An 18,694-nucleotide genomic window follows, 5' to 3' on the forward strand; every position below is an offset into this window, starting at 1 on the left:
TGCAGCAATTGAAGTCATTGCTTTATCATGCTATCATTTTAGTGGGCATCTGATAAAGCAGGCCAGCTGAGGGGAACAGAATATATCTCATTAAGAACAGAGATAAAAAGAGGAGAGGCAGTTGCTGGAAGCAGTCTGCACATGCTCACACTAAGAATGTGAGCTTCCTCTGCTTTTTCTTTTCTAAAACTGGGTACATGCCCCAGGGTACCTATGACTGTATATGCAAAATGCCATGTAGTGCCATGTAGAAATACCCATGCTAACCTCTGAGGAGTTAGAATGCCTCTAATTTAGCAGGGACAGACATGCACTGAAACAAATATACAGGTGGGAGGACCCCAGGCTTGCTCATTTAGAGTTAATAGGTCTCCTTATCTTGTGGCAACTTGTGCTAAGTCTGGGCAGTCCTTTCTGTTCTGATCCTGGCATAGGACATCACATCTAATAGCCAAATCCTACAAGATGAGAATTTGCAACTGTGACTAAAGTTTAGGCTTACTTTACTCTCACTTTATTTAGCTGTTTACAGAGTACCATACCCATGTGAGATGAAAACACTGACTTAATTCATAATCCTCTACTTAATGTTGAGGAAAAGAACATTCATTTTTATAAATAGCTCCCCACTACACTACCTGTTCCTTTGGTTCCCTTAGAGCAGCTGTATCCTGACATCCCCCAAACATAATAAATCACTATCAGCCTTCGAAATCTTGCACACAAGGTAGTAAAAGCTCTAAGAAAACACAGATACCAACATTCAAGGCTCTCCGCACATCTTAATTGTAGTGAGAACTAAAAATCAAGAGCAGTACAGAATACAGTTGATTTATACTATGATTTATCAGTAGTCATACATAATATAAAAGAGTAACTGCTAACAGCAGGACTCCCAAGAACACTTTGACCTATTTGTATGGACATGAAGAAATCATCTGAAATGGCTAGTGAGGAGATCCCCTGAAGTTGTGACTATGGCAGAGGGACTCATCAGCTCATCAGCACTGTGCCAAACTTGCAGAATGGGGATGCCCTAGCTACTTCATAGTGAGGACTTATTTAACCATTTCAGGAATCACCAACAGGCTGTGGTCTGTAATATACAGGTAAAATGGGATTTTAAGGTAGAAAAAACGTATGTTGTCTATAAAGAAGATCATTCTGAAAGTGATCATGAGAGGAAGTGACAGGAGGCAGAGGAACCCTGATTCATTTTGGAAATTTAAAATCAGCCTGGAGGAAAGGCTAGAAAAGGCTTTGACAGAGTAAGCACTGAGCAGAATGGAAAATGGAAGGAATAATTTATAGGACATTTATGAGAATGAGTGAAATATTAAAAAAAATAAATAAATGTATAATACTGTCCAACTGCAGTTTCTCCAGTTCTGGGTCAGGTTGAGAGCATTGGTTGACTGACGATAATATTGTTACTTTCCTTTTTACCTACAGGCAAATCCCAGCAAACTCTACCTTGATCTGGGAAGTAAAATGTATCCCAAAACGGCCAGGGTTACGAAAGCTGATTGCAAGCCTGAATTGTGATGCTTTGAGGCATGTGTATGGTGAGCTGAGCATCCAGATTCAGAAACCATGAACCAAGGTGCTGTCTTCATCCTTTCATTTAGCTCTCGTTATATTTCAAAATATCACATTAGAAGAGGAAAACAGAGACAGAGGTAGAAATCTGCTTTTTGTTATTTTGGTTGTCCTTTGTGTTGCACAAAATTTGATATGAAAAAGTAACCAACAACACTGGGAAGAGAGAGTAAAAAAGGATCTGAATGGTGAATGATTCAAAATTAGATACACGTAATCAAAGGCAATTTTAGGCCATATTATTGCTGTAGTTCACTTGTATTTATGGTCTTTTGCATTAGTGCTGCAAGGGAATCTGAAAGGCTTCATTCACCAAAGTAGTCTGAACTTTAGTTTTAATTAAGGCCTGATATTTCACTGAAAAGAAAAAAGGAAGAACCCAGTGCTATAAATTCTTAGAGTGAATTACACAACCTTATGGTAGATCATTCTGGCTGCAATAAAAACAGGTATTTCTAGCTAACAGGACTGCTTTATCCGACAGTGTTATAATTTTCCAGTTCATGGACAGCATGCTTTGCTGGAATCATCTCTCAGGGTTTGATATCTCCAGAGTATTTCCAGCTTCCTGTTCCTACTTGCTGCTTCACTATGCTTTTTCTCTTGCTCTTTCATGCATGCTTGCACCCATACAATACTCACTTTGTTTCACGCCCTTTGCCCATCCTGTATGCTGTTAATTTGCTATTCCTTTCCTTTGATTGCTGAAAATAAGTAGTTTTTCATGCCCCTGCTCAGACTTTGTCCCACCAAACTTGCATTTCCTGGTCACATCTCTTGCATATGGTTGTGCTCTCCATCCTTTTCTGCCTTTTCTTCTCTCCTAAACCTCATAGCCCCATTTTCTGTGTGTGTGTTGAGGGGGTCCCCTGCCCCAGAGCAGTCCAGGCCCCACCAGCTTGTACATGGGGCAGAGGAGAGAGTATCGAAGGGGACTGAGGGGCAGCTTTCCAGCCCCACAAGCCTAACAAACATCCTGCACTGGAACTGCCACTTGAGGATGAGCCTAGATTAAACCATGCCCAAGCATTCCCTGGGAATCATGACCACTGCAAAATCAGGACCTGTTACATGGAAAACCCCAGGAAGATTTAGGGACAGAAGCTCAGCTTACAGGAATAAACATGCATCCTAAGAATCAGAAACTCTGCAAGCTGGGTCAGCTTCCTGCCTTGCTTGGTGCATATTCCTCTGTGAGATGCAACGGGGCCTGCTATGGCTTCGCTCCTCTCCTGAGGCCCTTCTGGCCCAGAGGCTGTCCTGGATCTGTGTTTTCCATTAGTCTCCCATGTAGGGTGCCATTCCATCCTTAGCCATGAACCCCCTTGTGCTAGGGGAGCAGGAGTGTGTGTGGTCATTTCTTATCTCTCCCAAATTCCTTCTCAGGATATTTTTTCAAATGAGGCAAATATGTGCAAGCCACAGTCGCGTGTGGTGGCTCTCCACTGGCCAAAGTGTGTAAGAGCATATCCCATACTAACAGCTTGGTTGAGATAACTGAGCTTCCAAAGAAGTTACAAGGAGTCTTGTGCTTATTAAAAACTGTGGCTATATTGTACTGTGCATGGCCATGTCATTTTATGGTCTCATTAGTGAGAGAGCAGGAGAGATGACATGCCTTCTGCTCCCCTTCTTGCCACACATTGCTTTCTACAAAAGTGGTGACCAGCTGTTAAAAATAAGTAAGCCCAGGGGAGGAGAAATGCAGGCTGCTCTTTTGCAAAAGTATGTGGAGCAAAGCAAAGATTCATACCTCACATGCTCAGTGAGTAACCCTGGATCCAGGAACACCAGACCTTTTGGGGCTTTTGCTTCAAGCATGGTTACACCTGTATTGTGTACAGCTTATGGGACCACGTTTATACACTCTGCAATGTCAAAGCCTCCTACAGAAGTCCTCTGGTGCATGAGGGACTGAACAGTATGTTGTAAATGCACAGTGACAATCTCTGTTAAGTAATTAAGCAGTTCTACCAGAGTCTACATCACCTAATAAAATTATCCATTTTTTGCTCTTGCCTATAAACCTGCTTTCCATTCTAGACTTTTTATTACTACAGTGTAATAGGAATTTAAAATAAAGCATATCTGATTGCACTTGCATCATGTGTTCTGTGTTTTAATCAGTCACTTTTTCTATGTCATAGCACTATAGACGCTATTTGCTGCATCTTAAGTGTAAGAGTAAGTTGAAAAATTTGCTTCTGAGCCATGCTGTTAAAGGTGCCTTTTTGGTGCAACGGAGAAAGCCCTAGCTTTATTTAAATATAAATAAATAAATAAATGTACAGGCTTGGTTTGACTATTTGCCTTTGCAAATGAATTGGAGGAGCTGACGATTTCAAGAGCACAACACTGTGCCAGCAAAGAGAATCCCCAGTTTCCCCTGGAAATTACTTTAACATGTCAGAGCCCATTAAAAAGGCCAATGTGCTCCTAATGAAACCTCACCTGCATCCCACTTCTAAAGTGTGCTCTTCTCAGCTAAATATTTTAAGGCATTTTACTAACAGTCATTAAACTGAATAAAGTTCACTGGGAGATCGGAAATATTTTAAGGTAGTTTACAGAGGGTTATGTGGGAGCAAAAAGAAGTTCAGTGATGACTTTGAAGGAGGCCAGTGATGTCAACAGCTCTGGCATTGCTGGCCAGCTCGCTCGGAACAGAGCTGCTTACAAAAACCTAAGGACAAAAGGAGGATGGCCTTTAGGTTTTCAACTACTCATCCCCTGTACGTGGGCTGGTGCCTGACTAAAATCTGGAGATGCAGTGAGTGCTATGATAGGTCAGCTTGGCTGAACAGCGATCTTCTAGAGTTTAGGTGGAAAAAGGAAGCGTATGGCTGCTGGAAGTGAGGTCAAGCGAGGTGGGAGGACTACGGAGATGCTGTTTGCCATTGTAGGGAGAAAATTCACGTGGCCAAAGCTCAGTTAGAGTTGAAGATGGCCAGTACTGTGGAGGACAATAAAAAGGGCTTTTTCAAATATGTTAACAGCAAAAGGAGGGCCAGAGAATACGTTGGTCCATTACTTGATAAGGATGGTCACTTCACAAATGCGAATGTAAACAAAGCAGAGACATTTAATGCCTTCTTTGCCTGTCTTTAACACCGGTGATGGGCTCTGGGATCCCCAGAGCCCTGAGTTGGAGGACCATGGCTGTGGTAACGATAAACTCACAGTCAACCTCGAAATTGTGTGGGATCTGCTGCTCCAGCTGGATGCATAGAACTCTATGGGGCCTGCATATAAGTCTGTAAGGCCTGATGGGATTCATCGCAGGGTACTGAAAGAGCAGTGGGTCAGAGTGACTGAGAGCGGCAGAGGTGTCAGAAGGCAAACCTCCTGGCAGTCACTGGAGCTGGACACAGGCTAGCAGCACATGGATTCATCCCCTCTGCAGGTAAGTCTGCAAGCCCATACTGAGGTCCACAGCTAGTCTTAGAAACAAGCTTTGTCTGCAAATCTGGCAGATCACATGGGGAAAGGAAACTCAGAAGGTGGCTTGGAGGCTGGAAAACTGGGGACTGCAAGGCAATCAGTAGTTGCAAACCAGCTGTGTGTGCTAGGAGAAGGTCCAGGCTGGGCTTGGCAGTTTCCCTAAGTCATCTGCAGCCCCCCCAGTACTGGTCAGGGAATAAAAGTGATCCCCTGTGACTGTTCACACAACTCCTGCTCTGGTTTTGGCTAACACACAGCTGATGTATGCTGGGAGCAGTGCCACTAGGTCGAGGCCAGAGCAATATGTAGCCAAGGCATGATAGACAGGAAGTTCTAAAGGTTATTATGCAGCCACTATCAACTGATGCTTGCTGTCTCCTGCAGCCATAAGCCTTGCATATTAATTGTCTGGAGGTTTCTTCAGAATCCACTAAATTATGGAAATGGTATAGACCAACTTCCAAACTGGAAGGTGTCAATATGTCAGCTTACTGAAAAATCTTCTGAAGCAGATTCAACAGCAGCTGGACTGATGAGGCTTTTGTGCTTCCTGGTGTGATACAGGGCATACCTGCACTGTGGGTAGGGGAGAAGGGAAAAGAATGAGCAATCTTGCTCTCAGCTAGAAACTATTTTGCCCATAGATGCATGAGTTACATGAATTACAGAACTTGTGATTTAGAAGCCTCAAGAATTAGGAGCTGATTTAACGATTATGATAGACTAGTCCATACAAAGGAGACTGAGCCGTTGTTTGATGTTTGTTTTCTTTCCCAATAATCTCATAAAACAAAGCTTAATTTACAAAGTACATTTCCCTGTAAATTTGAGAGACCCAAGTAGACCATGACACCCCTAAACACGAGAAGTAGGAAATGTCTGGTCTAGTGAAACCTGCACCAGTAGCAAGTGGCATTGCAGATGCAGGTGTTTTGCTTATGTTGTGGTAGCCCCGTTATTGGGAACAAATGTGTTGTTTTCTCTATATTTAGTGGATTTGGTGTCTTTCTCTTTTGTGAGCTTTTGTAGCTAATTTAGCTTTTACCATATACCACATGCTTGGGCAAATTGTTCCCCAGATATGCTAGTAAGAGATAAGAAGAACCATCTCATATTTGCTTTGAACCTCATTCTCTTACTAACCTTTTTTTACAATGTGTAGCTCTGGTAATGGAAGAGTCAGGGAGAACTTCCCTCTCTGACATGCTGGCTGTAATTTCATAGGCCTCTATACTGTGTTTCCTTCAAATCCTGAGTATTTTTCATTTAGTCACTTTGTGCATGGAAACTGTTCCACACCTGTGATTGTTCTTTTTTCTATCCTCTGAACTTCTCCCAGTATCATGCAATTTTAAGTATCATTTAAAAGTTATATATCTGTTTTAAGCATCTGTATTTTGAAAGGACACTACTAATGAGTAGTAGTAGTAGCCTACCTGTGAGTAGCCTACCTGTGCAGGTGGAAGGTGAGTCTGTTGGGATCCAAGTTCATTAGATTAAACCTGGACACAACTGCAACTGAAACAAATGGATTTAAAACTTGCCCTGGTTAGAAGCTCAAAGTTGAACACATTTTACTCTTTTGCTGCATTGTTTCATGAAATACCCCACTATCTCACACAACCACCAATGTGACTGCCTTGAAAAGACCATGGGTCAGCTTTCTAGAACAACCTACTGGTAAGAAATAGGGCATTAATATTTGAAAAGCATCTGACTTTTCATCGCTGTGTAGATACATAAGGTTCTGAGATGCTCTTAACTTTATCTGTATTTTGCTTTTCTTCAAAGTAAGTACATTTCACTATGACAAGGACTGTGTGGTGTTGTTCGGGTTGCTTTTTTCTCCTTACAGAATTCCTCTGTTTGGAAGTAGCCTGCAGAATAATAGTAAAATGCTATGTGAACTTCTGACAACTGAACAGTCAAGACCTCATGGAGTGAGGGGTAACTATGGGGAACTGTAACTCAATTTTAGTATGCTTAGGCAATATTTGCATTAATAAGATTAACAGAAGCAGATCTGTAGAGTGAATCAGCTCATGTTGAGAACCTGATAGGTATACTGCATTTCAGAGAGTTCTTATTGGACTCATCTGAATGGCTATCAGCACTTGCAGAGCTTCTGGTGTGCTCTTCAGTCACCTCTTCAGACAAAACTGAGCTGAAAAAAATCTATGCTGCAAGACGATCCTGATGCAGACCACAGCACTGTACACTGCTATTTCAAACACATGTTCCTGGTCAGAAGGTGTGAGAGGTGGCCAGGAGATCAGCATCTGTGGTAGCTGCATGGCCAAGATCTGTACAGACAATTCAGTCTGTGTCTTGAAGCCTTTGATATTTCCCTGTGTAGGCGTACTGCTACAGAGGTACTCATACCACTACTTGTCCCTCCATAGGAGGCACAAATAGACCATACACTGTAAGCAACAGTCAAAACACGTGTTCAGAAGCCATGGTGTGAACTCTTAATAGCACAGCTTTAAGGAAAAATGTCTCTACTCTCCCACAAGTCCAGTTTCTAATCAGCAGGAAAATCTCATGCTGTTCTAGTGTGGCATACTCTAGTCCAGTTTGAGCTTCGAAGGCATCTTTACATGAACCTAGCTGTAGCCATGATTGTGATTGTACCAAGATGCATCTTTTGGGAATTTGCCTCCTTTTAACCAAATACAATGTACATCAACATTCATGCAAACTGGCTCCAAATCCCATTGGCAGCCGTAGTGGTACTCTAAGCAAACAGCAAGGTAAACTTCTAAGTTTGTTGGGTTTGTTGTCCTTTATACAGCAAACAACTTGAGCTAATTTAGTTACTACTATAAAGATGTTTCAAAGCCTCTGCTGCCTAAACAGTTTAGTTTATAGAAAGACATTTTCACATACTATGGTAAGCTTCGCATAGGGTCATTGTAAACCCCAGTGCAACATGCTAGTGAGTTATTTTCTGCTTTTCATCTGGTTAAGTAAAGTAGCCACAGTTTTTGCGTTATAAAACAATGTGCTCCAATCAGCTAGCTCTGGAAGAGCTTTTAACTAATAAACCCTGCTCCCAATGCTCTGTTGGCCTCATCAAACTTACTGATGTCCAAGGAAAAAAAAAATTTGCCCTTGTGTTCAGAGACACTTAGCACTGGGGAAGTGTCATCATCAAGCTGCAAATTAACTTGCATCCAACTGTGGTCACATCTGAAAGTGTGAGGTTAGGCAAATGAGAAAAGCCATCATTTAAGTGGGAAAAGAAGGGAAAAAAAAGAAAACAGACTTCACTTTGTGGGGGGTCAGGGATATAAGGAAGTAAAATAAATATGCAGTGTCTTACTGCTGTCTTTCTAGTGAAGTTGTGTAACAGGATGCTATTGTAAGACAGTTATTTGGGGATTTTTTTATTATTATTTTTTTTACCTTTTAAGTAGGACAGAGCATGTAGTTTGTTCAGCCTTTAATTAGTCTGACCTCTGCAAACCCAATGAACTAGTGGACAAGGTAAAGAGACCGCATTCATCTTTGCAGTACTTTGACACCTTACCGGTACAAACAAAATGAAACCGGCTTCTTCTCTCTCCATCACATTTCCCACACCTTCTTCCTTCCTTAATTTGTCTCTTCAGTGTGGCCCTGAGGCTACTCCAGTATCATGCACCCTGTGCAGTGTTTGCCCTGAACCAAAGTGGGTTGTGCATGCTGAAAAGTGTCCTGGGGGTTGGTGCACCTCTGGTTCCTCACACCAGTTAAAATATTTTGCAACTCTTCTTAGAGAAATATGACCTCAATGCTTTATGGAAGGAGGAGATCCATCTCACTGCCTTTTTGTCAGTAAACCATTTCTGCCAGCATAGAGGACCAACTAGACCCCTTCACAACAAGTCATTTTTTAAAGGCCCAAGAAAATAGCTTGCATTGTAGGCCAGTTGTTGTGTCTTGCATTCAGTCTACAGCTTCCTCATGAGGGGAGAGGAGGGGCAGGTGCTGAGCTCTGCTCTCTGGGGACAGCGACAGGACCCGAGGGAATGGCATGGAGCTGGGATAGGGGAGGGTCAGGCTGGGTGTTAGGAAAAGGTTCTGTACCCAGAGGGTGGTCAGGCACTGGGACAGGCTGCCCAGGGCAGCGGTCACAGCACTGAGCCTGCTGGAGTTCAGGAAGCATTTAGATAACACTCTCAGACACATGGTTTAATTTTTGGGTGGTCCTGTGTGGAGCCAGGAGTTGAACTTGATGACCCTTGTGAGTCCCTTCCAACGTGGGATGTTTGGTTCTGTTCTTTTCATGTTCAGTAGTTTGGGTATTACATCCTATAGGGCACAGAATGCTGATAATCCATACAATGTGATTTTTAAGTCTTAGTCACTGATTGCCAGAGAACAAATAATACAACCAGGGACAAAAATGGGGAGAGAATCAGAATAGATTGTATGAAAAACAACACAAAGGTCAGCAGGCAAATTGGTTATGCAGTTTTATTTCTGATGCCCATAATCTGTCACCAAGTGAACTTTGGTTCCTTTATGTCACCAGTGACATACCAAACATTGGTATCTCTCTCCCTGAATCACAAAAGGGACTTGAAAGCTCACACACCTTCTTGCATAGCAAACATGTCTATTTCCTTCTGCCTCATTCATCCTCTCCTTTCTTCATACAGATGACATAATGGGTTTGGACTGAAGTTGATGAGAAGAAATTCAGTTTTTCCCCCAAGTCTTCTGGAAATACCTGAGAAGCAATCCACCCTGGCAATGTTGTTCTTCTCCTTGGTCAGAGCTGGAATTCCCCTCTAAATCATAGAATCATAGAATCATAGAATATCCTGAGTTGGAAGGGACCCTTAAGGATCATCAAGTCCAACTCTTGATACCGCACAGGTCTACCCAAAAGTTCAGACCATGTGACTAAGTGCACAGTCCAATCTCTTCTTAAATTCAGACAGGCTCGGTGCAGTGACCACTTCCCTGGGGAGCCTGTTCCAGTGTGCAACCACCCTCTCTGTGAAGAACCCCCTCCTGACGTCGAGCCTAAATTTTCCCTGCCTCAGCTTAACCCCGTTCCCGCGGGTCCTGTCACTGGTGTTAATGGAGAAAAGGTCTCCTGCCTCTCGACACCCCCTTACGAGGAAGTTGTAGACTGTGATGAGGTCTCCCCTCAGCCTCCTCTTCTCCAGGCTGAACAGGCCCAGTGACCTCAGCCGTTCCTCGTACGTCTTCCCCTCCAGGCCTTTCACCATCTTCGTAGCCCTCCTCTGTACACTCTCCAACAGTTTCATGTCCTTTTTGTACTGTGGTGCCCAGAACTGCACACAGTACTCGAGGTGAGGCCGCACCAGCGCAGAGTAGAGCGGGACAATCACCTCCCTTGACCTACTAGCGATGCCGTGCTTGATGCACCCCAGGACACGGTTGGCCCTCCTGGCCGCCAGGGCACACTGCTGGCTCATATTCAACTTGCTGTCTACCACGACCCCCAGATCCCTCTCTTCTAGGCTGCTCTCCAGCGTCTCATCGCCCAGTCTGTATGTGCAGCCAGGGTTTCCCCGTCCCAGGTGCAGGACCCGGCACTTGCTCTTATTGAACTTCATGCGGTTGGTGATCGCCCAGCTCTCCAACCTATCCAGATCCCTCTGCAAGGCCTTTCCACCCTCATTCGAGTCCACAACTCCTCCAAGTTTGGTGTCATCAGCAAACTTGCTCAAAATACCTTCTATTCCTACATCCAGATCGTTTATAAAAATATTGAAAAGTACCGGCCCTAAAATGGAGCCTTGAGGGACCCCACTGGCGACCGCCCACCAGCCTGACGCAGCCCCATTTACCATAACCCTTTGGGCCCTGCCCGTTAGCCAATTGCTCACCCATCGTATGATGTTTTTATTTAGCTGTATGGTGGACATTTTGTCCAGTAGGATCCTATGGGAAACCGTGTCAAAAGCCTTGCTGAAGTCCAAAAAAATCACATCAGCTGGTTTCCCTTGGTCCATCATACGGGTGATCTTATCATAAAAGGAAATCAGGTTAGTTAGGCAGGACCTACCCTTCACAAACCCATGCTGGCTGGGACCAATGATTGCTTTGTCCCCCAGGTGAGCCTCAATAAGTTCGAGAACCATCTTCTCCATGATTTTACCAGGCACTGACGTGAGACTGACAGGCCTGTAATTGCTAGGGTCTTCTTTCTGACCCTTCTTGTAAATCGGCACAACATTTGCCAGCTTCCAGTCTACCGGGACCTCTCCAAATTCCCAGGATCGTTGAAAAATAATTGAGAGAGGTTCCGCAATGACGTCCGCCAGCTCTTTCAGCACCCAGGGATGAATCCCATCCGGACCCATGGACTTGTAGGGATCCAGGTGGAGTAGCAAATCCCGCACACGTTCAGGGTCGGTTGGGAGTTTGTCATCCCCACCATCCCGGTCCTCCAGCTCAGGGCACCCTGGGTCCCGAAGCCCATCATCGGCATTGAAGACAGAGGCAAAGAAGGCGTTAAGCGTCTCTGCTTTGCCTATGTCATTGTCTGTGAGGAGACCTTCCCTATCAAGGAGCGGCCCTATGTATTCTTTAGTTCTCCTTTTTCCATTCACATATCTGAAAAAGCCCTTTTTATTTTCTCTCACAGACACAGCCAGCTTCAACTCTAGGTGTGCTTTGGCCACACGAATTTTCTGCCTACAAACATGAACAGCATCCCTGTATTCTTTCCATGACACCTGGCCCTCCTTCCAGTAGCGAAACACTCTCTGTTTCTGTTTAAAGAGAGGTACTAGGCAGCTACCAGGACAGCAATTCTGATATCAGGCATTTATTGGATTCCTATTTCTGGACATCTGTGTGGGGATTGGCTCCAATGGCTCAGCAGTTGCTGGAGCTGCCCAGACTCCACTGAAGAGTTATTTTCTTCTCCTGGGAGGTGCCAGTGTAGGTCCTTTGCAGCCAGAAGTATGCTATACTTTGGGAAGTCCCAGATCAGGCATCCAAGTCACCAGCAGTGCAACATTTGGAATGGATGCACAAGTCCAATTTCACCCACTTCAGAGGACGCAACCAAAGGCTCACCAAAAAGTAAATGCAAATCTTTAAAGATTTTCTCTGATCAAGTAAACCGTGTGGGAACGATTTGCCTTAAGGTGAATGCGGTTTCATTGTATTTCAGGTTTCTTCCACTGTATTGCAGAACATTGTAACAGTGACATTACAGCAGAGTAGCAAAACCCATGGAATGTGCTCACTTTGCTTTCAAGCAGATCGGCTGCAAGCTTTTGGCCAAGTGCCATTACTGATAGCTTGAGTACTTCAGCTTGTTAGACCAATGTGAATCTGCTCTATCACATCTTCTGTATTGAACATAGAATGGATATTACCCAGTCTCCAAGCAGAAAACACCAAGAGAGGCAGCTCTGGCTTTGAGAGCAAGAGCAGCATCGCACAATTAATGAGGAACACATTCAGCAGTACCTACAGCATCAGATCTTAGTAGGCCAATCTGGATTCAAAAGAAAGTGGGGTGTATTTTCCTTTTGTCTATGCGAATGCTTTTCCATGACAACAATAATTTTACTTGGTTTTCCTTTCGCTGCTTTTCATGATTCTAAGCAGGCCTGTGTTTGAGAACTCCTGTAACAGGTTGCACAATTTCTGCTTCTGTTCTGGCTTTTCTACTGCGTCAAAGAAACTGCTGAGAGCCCACTTTGTACCTGCTGACCAGGATGCTACTGCACAATTTACTCAGTGGATTGATTTGTCAAATAGGGTGCTACTTGATCAGATCTTGAACTAGATCCTATGCAGTTATGAAAAGCAACATTTAATAGGATTTGCAGAAAGAATGAGCTAGGGGGCACTGAGGAAAAGGGCGCTGAGAAACAAGCCGTAAGCTAAAATAATAGTGCTGCTGGGCCACAGGCTGCGCATTCAGACACGGGCTAAAGCTGCAATCTTCCCAAGATTTTAGCAGCTGTGTTCCCCCTGGTTCTGTCTCTTGTGCATGGCTGGCAGTTCTGAGCTGACAGGTCCAAGTGTGTGAAGAGGGTCTGGGAAATTTGCCCTTCCTATATACTCATCTTCCCTTAATCTCGCTGTGTCTACATAGGAGACATTAGCAGATCACAAATTCAAGTGCTCAGAAACTGGAGTGCATGACTGATCTTGCCAGGCACTTTGCAGCACTGTCATGGCTTTCGTACATGTCAGTCACACACTTTTTTCCCCCAGAAATAGTCCTTCCAGAAATAGGCCAGGATGGGTGGACGGTGTGGTGGGGCAAGCAGGAGGTGAGTGCAGCCCCTGCCTGCTGGGTGCCCATCTCATCTCCTGCAGGGGTGGGAGAAAATGTGGTGGGTAAGGGGAGGGATTAGCAGAAGAACAAGATGAAGGTAATGACTGTTTAGGCTGTGTGTGCTCTTTGCCACCGTCCTCCTTTGGTGGAGGGCTGATAGCGCCAGCTGGGATGACTGATTAGGTATTTGCAGCTCTGGGTGATTGATTGCAGGCACAGGGCTCCCGTTTGCAGATGCAGCGTACTCGTTGCTTTGGGGAAGTTAATGAGGGTCACACGCTGAATCCATAAAGTGCAACAGGAAATCTAACTCCTCTCAAAAATCTGCTGTTAACTGAGCATCCCAAGTTTGGAGGTAAGTCTTCTGACTTCTCACCACTCTGTGTTGTGGGTAAATGCAGTCATGAAGATTTGTGAACTCTTTCAGGAGGTGTACAACAGAAAGCTGGTGAAGAAAGAGTAACTGCTTTCTGAGCAGTGCTTGAAGAGCTGGCAGGGAGGAGGAGCAGGACAAGCTGGAGCTTGTGGTGCTCTTTGGAGCCTTCCCCCAGCCCTGGCTGAGGCTCCCTCACCTTGCTTGGCCTTACCAAATGTAGGGCAGAAACCTCAGGCATGCTGCAGTGCCCACAAAAAGCAGAAAGAGGGATTGTCACGGAGATAAAGGGCAGAAGGCAGAAATCCTGGCCCAGGCATGGGATATCTGTGGACATCATTCCAGTGATGGGATCCCTTCCTTCAGCCCTCAACTTCTGTGGCAGCATGCGTGGAGCATAGTTTGTCTGCAGGGCAGCTTTGGAGTATCCCATTCTGCTCTGGGTGCGATAACAGTGGCTGAAGCAGTGGGCCATTGAAATAACTAACTTCAGAAGGACTTTGTTGTCTGGTTCTTATCTTTTATTTTATTTACTTATTCATAGATTTTGTGTATCCAGACAGTCATGACACAAGTAGAACAGTTTTCTCTTTCAGTAGGATTGGCGATTTGAGACAAATCTCAGCCTAGTGAGCTTCCTTAGGGAAAGTCATAAATGACAGGGCTGCTGGGCTCACACAGTACAACTGAGAATATGTAGCAGAGTCCAGAGATGTTCAGTCCTTCAGCCCCACAGCAAGCTTACCAGCTTGGGGCTGGGGTGTGACAGAAATCTGTGGTGATGGAGTTGAAGCCTGGATTTAAAAGTTACTGTGTCTGGGATGTAACTCAATTAAGTTTGGCAAGTACCTGTCCCAACAGAGATCAGAAAATCCATTCCCCTCCAATTTACTTGGCCATAAACACCCATCACTGTAATCAGCAAGGAGAGAGCTTGGACTCTGGGCTTCTGTCTCTGTTCCTTGAAAATAAAAACTAAGAAACATATAAGAACATAAAATAACTAAAACATATCAGTGACTGTCCTCTTCCTCATTTCTTCTGCATCACGAATTTTGAGATCTTTTATCAGTGCCTGACTCAGTTACAGTAGGTCTCATTTACTCTTACAATCCACCTTACTATGCTCCTGGTAAAGGACAGGGGTCATCAAAGTCAGGTCCAGGAGCAGCAATAGTCTTGCCAGTGTACACCAGAAAAGATAGATAATAACACAAAGAAAAACTGGTAAATATTCTTCAGAAGTCTGTTTGTTCCCTTGATGTCACATATCCTAACTTCAGGTGATTTCAAAAAGAAAAAAAAAAAAAAGGAAAATCAAGGGCATTAATTGGAAGAAAATCAAAGATTGTGAAAAGGGAGGGACCATAACTCCATACAGTAGGAAACAACTGAACCCACTGCTGAGACCAGAGAAAGGGGAATTTATTTATATTTTGCTTATAAATCTTTCAATCAAGGAAGGTGGTAAGGCCAACCAGAGAGAGAGCTGGAAGGTGACTCAGGATAAGTTAGGCTGACTTATCTCTGAAACTGATTTTTGAGCATCTGCATGAAAGTCAGTTCTCTATTCCCTGGTTTTACAGCCATCATAATGCTTGCTAGCGTGGATTGGTGTTTTTTAGCCTGGGCCAATAGACTTCAGGAAGTGATCCTGATTTTTTTTTTTTTACAAAGACTTCACACTTGCAAGGACACAAAAATGGGGAGAAATAATATAAGAAAACAATTTTCAAAATGTGGACTAAGTCTTAACTTGGCTTCAAAATAAAAACTATGTGTGATGGTCAGAAAGTTGTCTTACCCCCTCCGCCCCCCCCCCCCCCCCCCCCCCGCCCAAAGACTTGCTTGGGCCATGGATTTTAAAACGCTTTAGAAACATGTTGTTATTACATCAGATTGTTATAAATTCTGTATATAAAGTAAAATAATATACACAAGGTTGTTTGTGTGTAACATAACATCTCCAGCAATGAATGCCCCAGCTGGTTGCTTCTGGTGAGGGGATTATTTGCAGAGTGGTATGAGCGTGTTTCTGAACGGTACCAAGTAAAAAGTGCTTAGCTCCAGCTGGCTTCAATGAAAGCACATTGCCCCTCTCAGGAAGAGATGCATCTTACCCAAACATGTACAAGAGCAATGATAATGTGCCAGCTTTTAAAAGAAACAATATTAACTAAGTTTTGTTCATAGTAAAATGGGGGAGAGTAATACAAAAAGTAGCTGTGGTGTTAGAGTTGGAGTAGTTTACATCAGGTCTTGGTTTGGCTTTATGCTCTTTATTGACTAAGAAATACCATTTGACTGAAACAGGGATCTACTTTTAATTAGCCCATGTTGGATGCTTGTATCCTAAATGAATCTTTGATAGATTTAATTTAATGCTAGTGCAAATGCTGAACTCAAGACACTTCTGTGTCATCTTTGACTCAGAAATTTTGCTGGAGGAGTAGATCAAATTAGCAATGGTGTGTCACAGGTACAGTGAAAAAAACATCTCCATGCTCCAGCCAGGTTTTCTTTTTTCATCAGAGATCAACGTTTTTACTTCTATGTCAGCCTTGGAAACACCTTTCACCTGTGTTTTCTCCCTCAACACATTTGTCAGTCCTTTTGCTACACTGAAGGCTGCACCAGTATGGTTCGGAGTGATCTGGAGCAGCATTGATACAGCTTTCTTGGCACACTAGAAGAACATGCAATAAGGTTATGATGCTTTCCATTCAAAATTAGCCACAGCTATACTTACATAAAAGCCTGTTTCATTCTATTGCTACAGCCTTGATGGTTTTCTATTGCCTTTGAGTCAGTCGCTTTAGTTACTATTGATTGTAAAGCATTACCAATTGGTTTCCCTTTAAACTGAACTATTTATTTTTGAAAAAGCATGTAGAGATTGTTGACATGAAAATGAATCAACTTTGTGGTAAGGTACATTATATATCCTTTAGCTTGAATTTTAGTTTGGTCCCCTGGAGGTTTGACAGGAAGATCCATAATACCTTTGAGCTCTGAGCCTGGCTCAGGTATTTGTTCGGCTGGGTAGCCCTGAGTACCTTAGTGAAGCTCAGAAATCAGGCACTGAGATGGGAGGGCAAGAGCAACAGAAGCCCAAGGTTCAGTGCTTCTGGCTCAACATCATCTATCCATTGCCAAAGCTGTTTCCCTGCATTCTTGTTGTCTTAGGCAGTCTTTCAAGTTACTCTGGTTGAATGTTTGTGCACCATCTACCACAGTGTGCTCAGTGTCTCCAGACACACATGCATTACGCACACAGGTGCACACCCATCCTCAGGCACCTCTGAAGCAGTCAGCTGTCCAACAGCTTTGAGTACTGGCCCCTTAGGATATCTCAAGTTGGGCCTGCAAAAACAAGGGTGAAAACCATGTGAGATAACTTCCAGCAAGATGGGTTTTAGTTGTAGAGGACATCAGCTTTCTTCACCTCATGATGGAGAGAGAATAACCCTCCCTCAATTCACAGGGATGCCAAGCTCATGTTTTTTTATCACAGAATCACTGAGGTTGGAAGGGATCTCTGGAGGCCATCTGGTCCAACCCCTGCTGCTCAAGCAGGGCCACCTACAGCATGTCCATGCTTTATGTCTCTTCTTCCTACCTTGTGAAGGGCTCTTCAAGTGCTATTGCTAAGAAATAATCTAATTTAACACATGGCAATAACAGGGATAGGTGCTCATATAAGCAATTCCAGGATCCGACCAGTAACAGCAGGGTTAAATTTATTCTGTTAACTCCAGTCTATAACACAGATTTGGCTGATCATTCTTTCTCTCTTACTGCAGTGCACTTGTCGCAGAGGTCCCTGTCCAATCTCCATGCAGCCCCAGGGGTGCCCTTAAATACCCCTTGCATGAGAATTATCATCTGGGATGGAGCCCTTCGGGGTCACTGTTCATTTGTTGAATTCCCTGTGCTAGTGAATGTAATATGCAGAGTGCTTGCCTGTGTTTTAAAGACCTGCTTACGTTTTAAAAATAACTTTTTAAAAAACAATCCTCCTTTACGTTCTCCCCTAAGCCAGACAATTCACTCATGTCCTGAGTTATATATCGCTTTTCCTCATGCTTTCCTAATAATGGCAGTGGTATTTTTCTGAGAAAAGCTCCTTGCATATTAACCATTCCTCTTTTCCTGCAGCTTATTTCCTCATTGGGATCATAATTCTCTGCAATATCTTCATTGATTTCTTCTGGAAATGTTAATAAAACTTAGTTCCTTATACCTAGTGATCTATAAATGTAAACTGTCAAGATTTTCAAAAGTGATTCGTGATTTTGCAAACTCAGACTGAGACACTGCAAGAAATCTTGGGGGTTTTTGTTTGTTTACTTTTTTTTTTTTCCTTCTCCCCACCCCCTCTACCCTCCCGAGAATGTTCCTCTGCCTTCTGAAAACAAGGTTTTCCCCTCTGAAGTGGTTCAGGTCAGATGCCCCTTATGAAGTGACCAAGAAAATGGATGTCTGCCGCAGGGTAATAAAGAAGCTTCTAGTCATTGGCCTACACACCTAAATATGGAGCCTTGTGTCCAAATCAGCATGCAGAAAATACCTGCGGCAGTCTGCACCACGGCTGTGCCGCCAGGCCCCTCCACTCTTGGCACAGTTACTGAATGTGTCCTTGCAAGGCTTTGCCAGGTACCACCCCAACCCAACCCCCAAAATACCTTCTCATTCTCCCATGCAGAGCCTTTAACACTTAACTTTCAGCCGGTGAACCTGCCAGCAAGGTTCCCAAACAGATGGCAAGTCTCGCACATGACAAGAATTTCTATTTCTAGACCCATTTTGCAGAACATAAGAACTCTGGAACAGGCTTGCTCATGGCCACGCAATGAAATCACGGAGCTGCGAGTAGCAGCCGGGATGAATGCTCTGACCTCCCAAGAGCATTCTTCTGGCCTCAGGACCAGGATGGGGACCTGTCTTTTCACCCAGGGCCGTGGTGCTCCTTGAACTGCTGTTAGACAGCCACCCTGGGAATGCAGGGCTTTGGG

At 43.9% G+C, this 18,694-nt stretch overlaps 1 protein-coding gene and 1 long non-coding RNA gene across 5 annotated transcripts in view; both read left to right on the plus strand.

Annotated features, from left to right (window-relative positions):
• The window catches only part of F13A1 (coagulation factor XIII A chain), a 102,294-nt gene extending 98,592 nt beyond the window's left edge, over window positions 1-3,702 (plus strand). For all 4 annotated transcript variants that reach the window (XM_080578621.1, XM_080578620.1, XM_080578622.1 and 1 more), the window contains one exon: window positions 1,453-3,702. In XM_080578621.1, the coding sequence (XP_080434747.1) occupies window positions 1,453-1,597 (145 nt within the window). In that variant the 3' untranslated portion in view covers window positions 1,598-3,702. The remainder of the gene's footprint in view (window positions 1-1,452) is intronic.
• An 8,086-nt stretch (window positions 3,703-11,788) lies between these two features.
• On the plus strand, window positions 11,789-14,494 carry LOC308189033. The gene is made up of 2 exons (XR_013945958.1): window positions 11,789-13,661; window positions 13,734-14,494. It is a non-coding gene; the product is annotated as an uncharacterized lncRNA (long non-coding RNA).
• Window positions 14,495-18,694: the final 4,200 nt, after the last annotated feature.

The sequence above is a fragment of the Anser brachyrhynchus genome, assembly GCF_964034855.1.
Source record: "Anser brachyrhynchus genome assembly, chromosome: 2".
NCBI lineage: Eukaryota > Metazoa > Chordata > Aves > Anseriformes > Anatidae > Anser > Anser brachyrhynchus.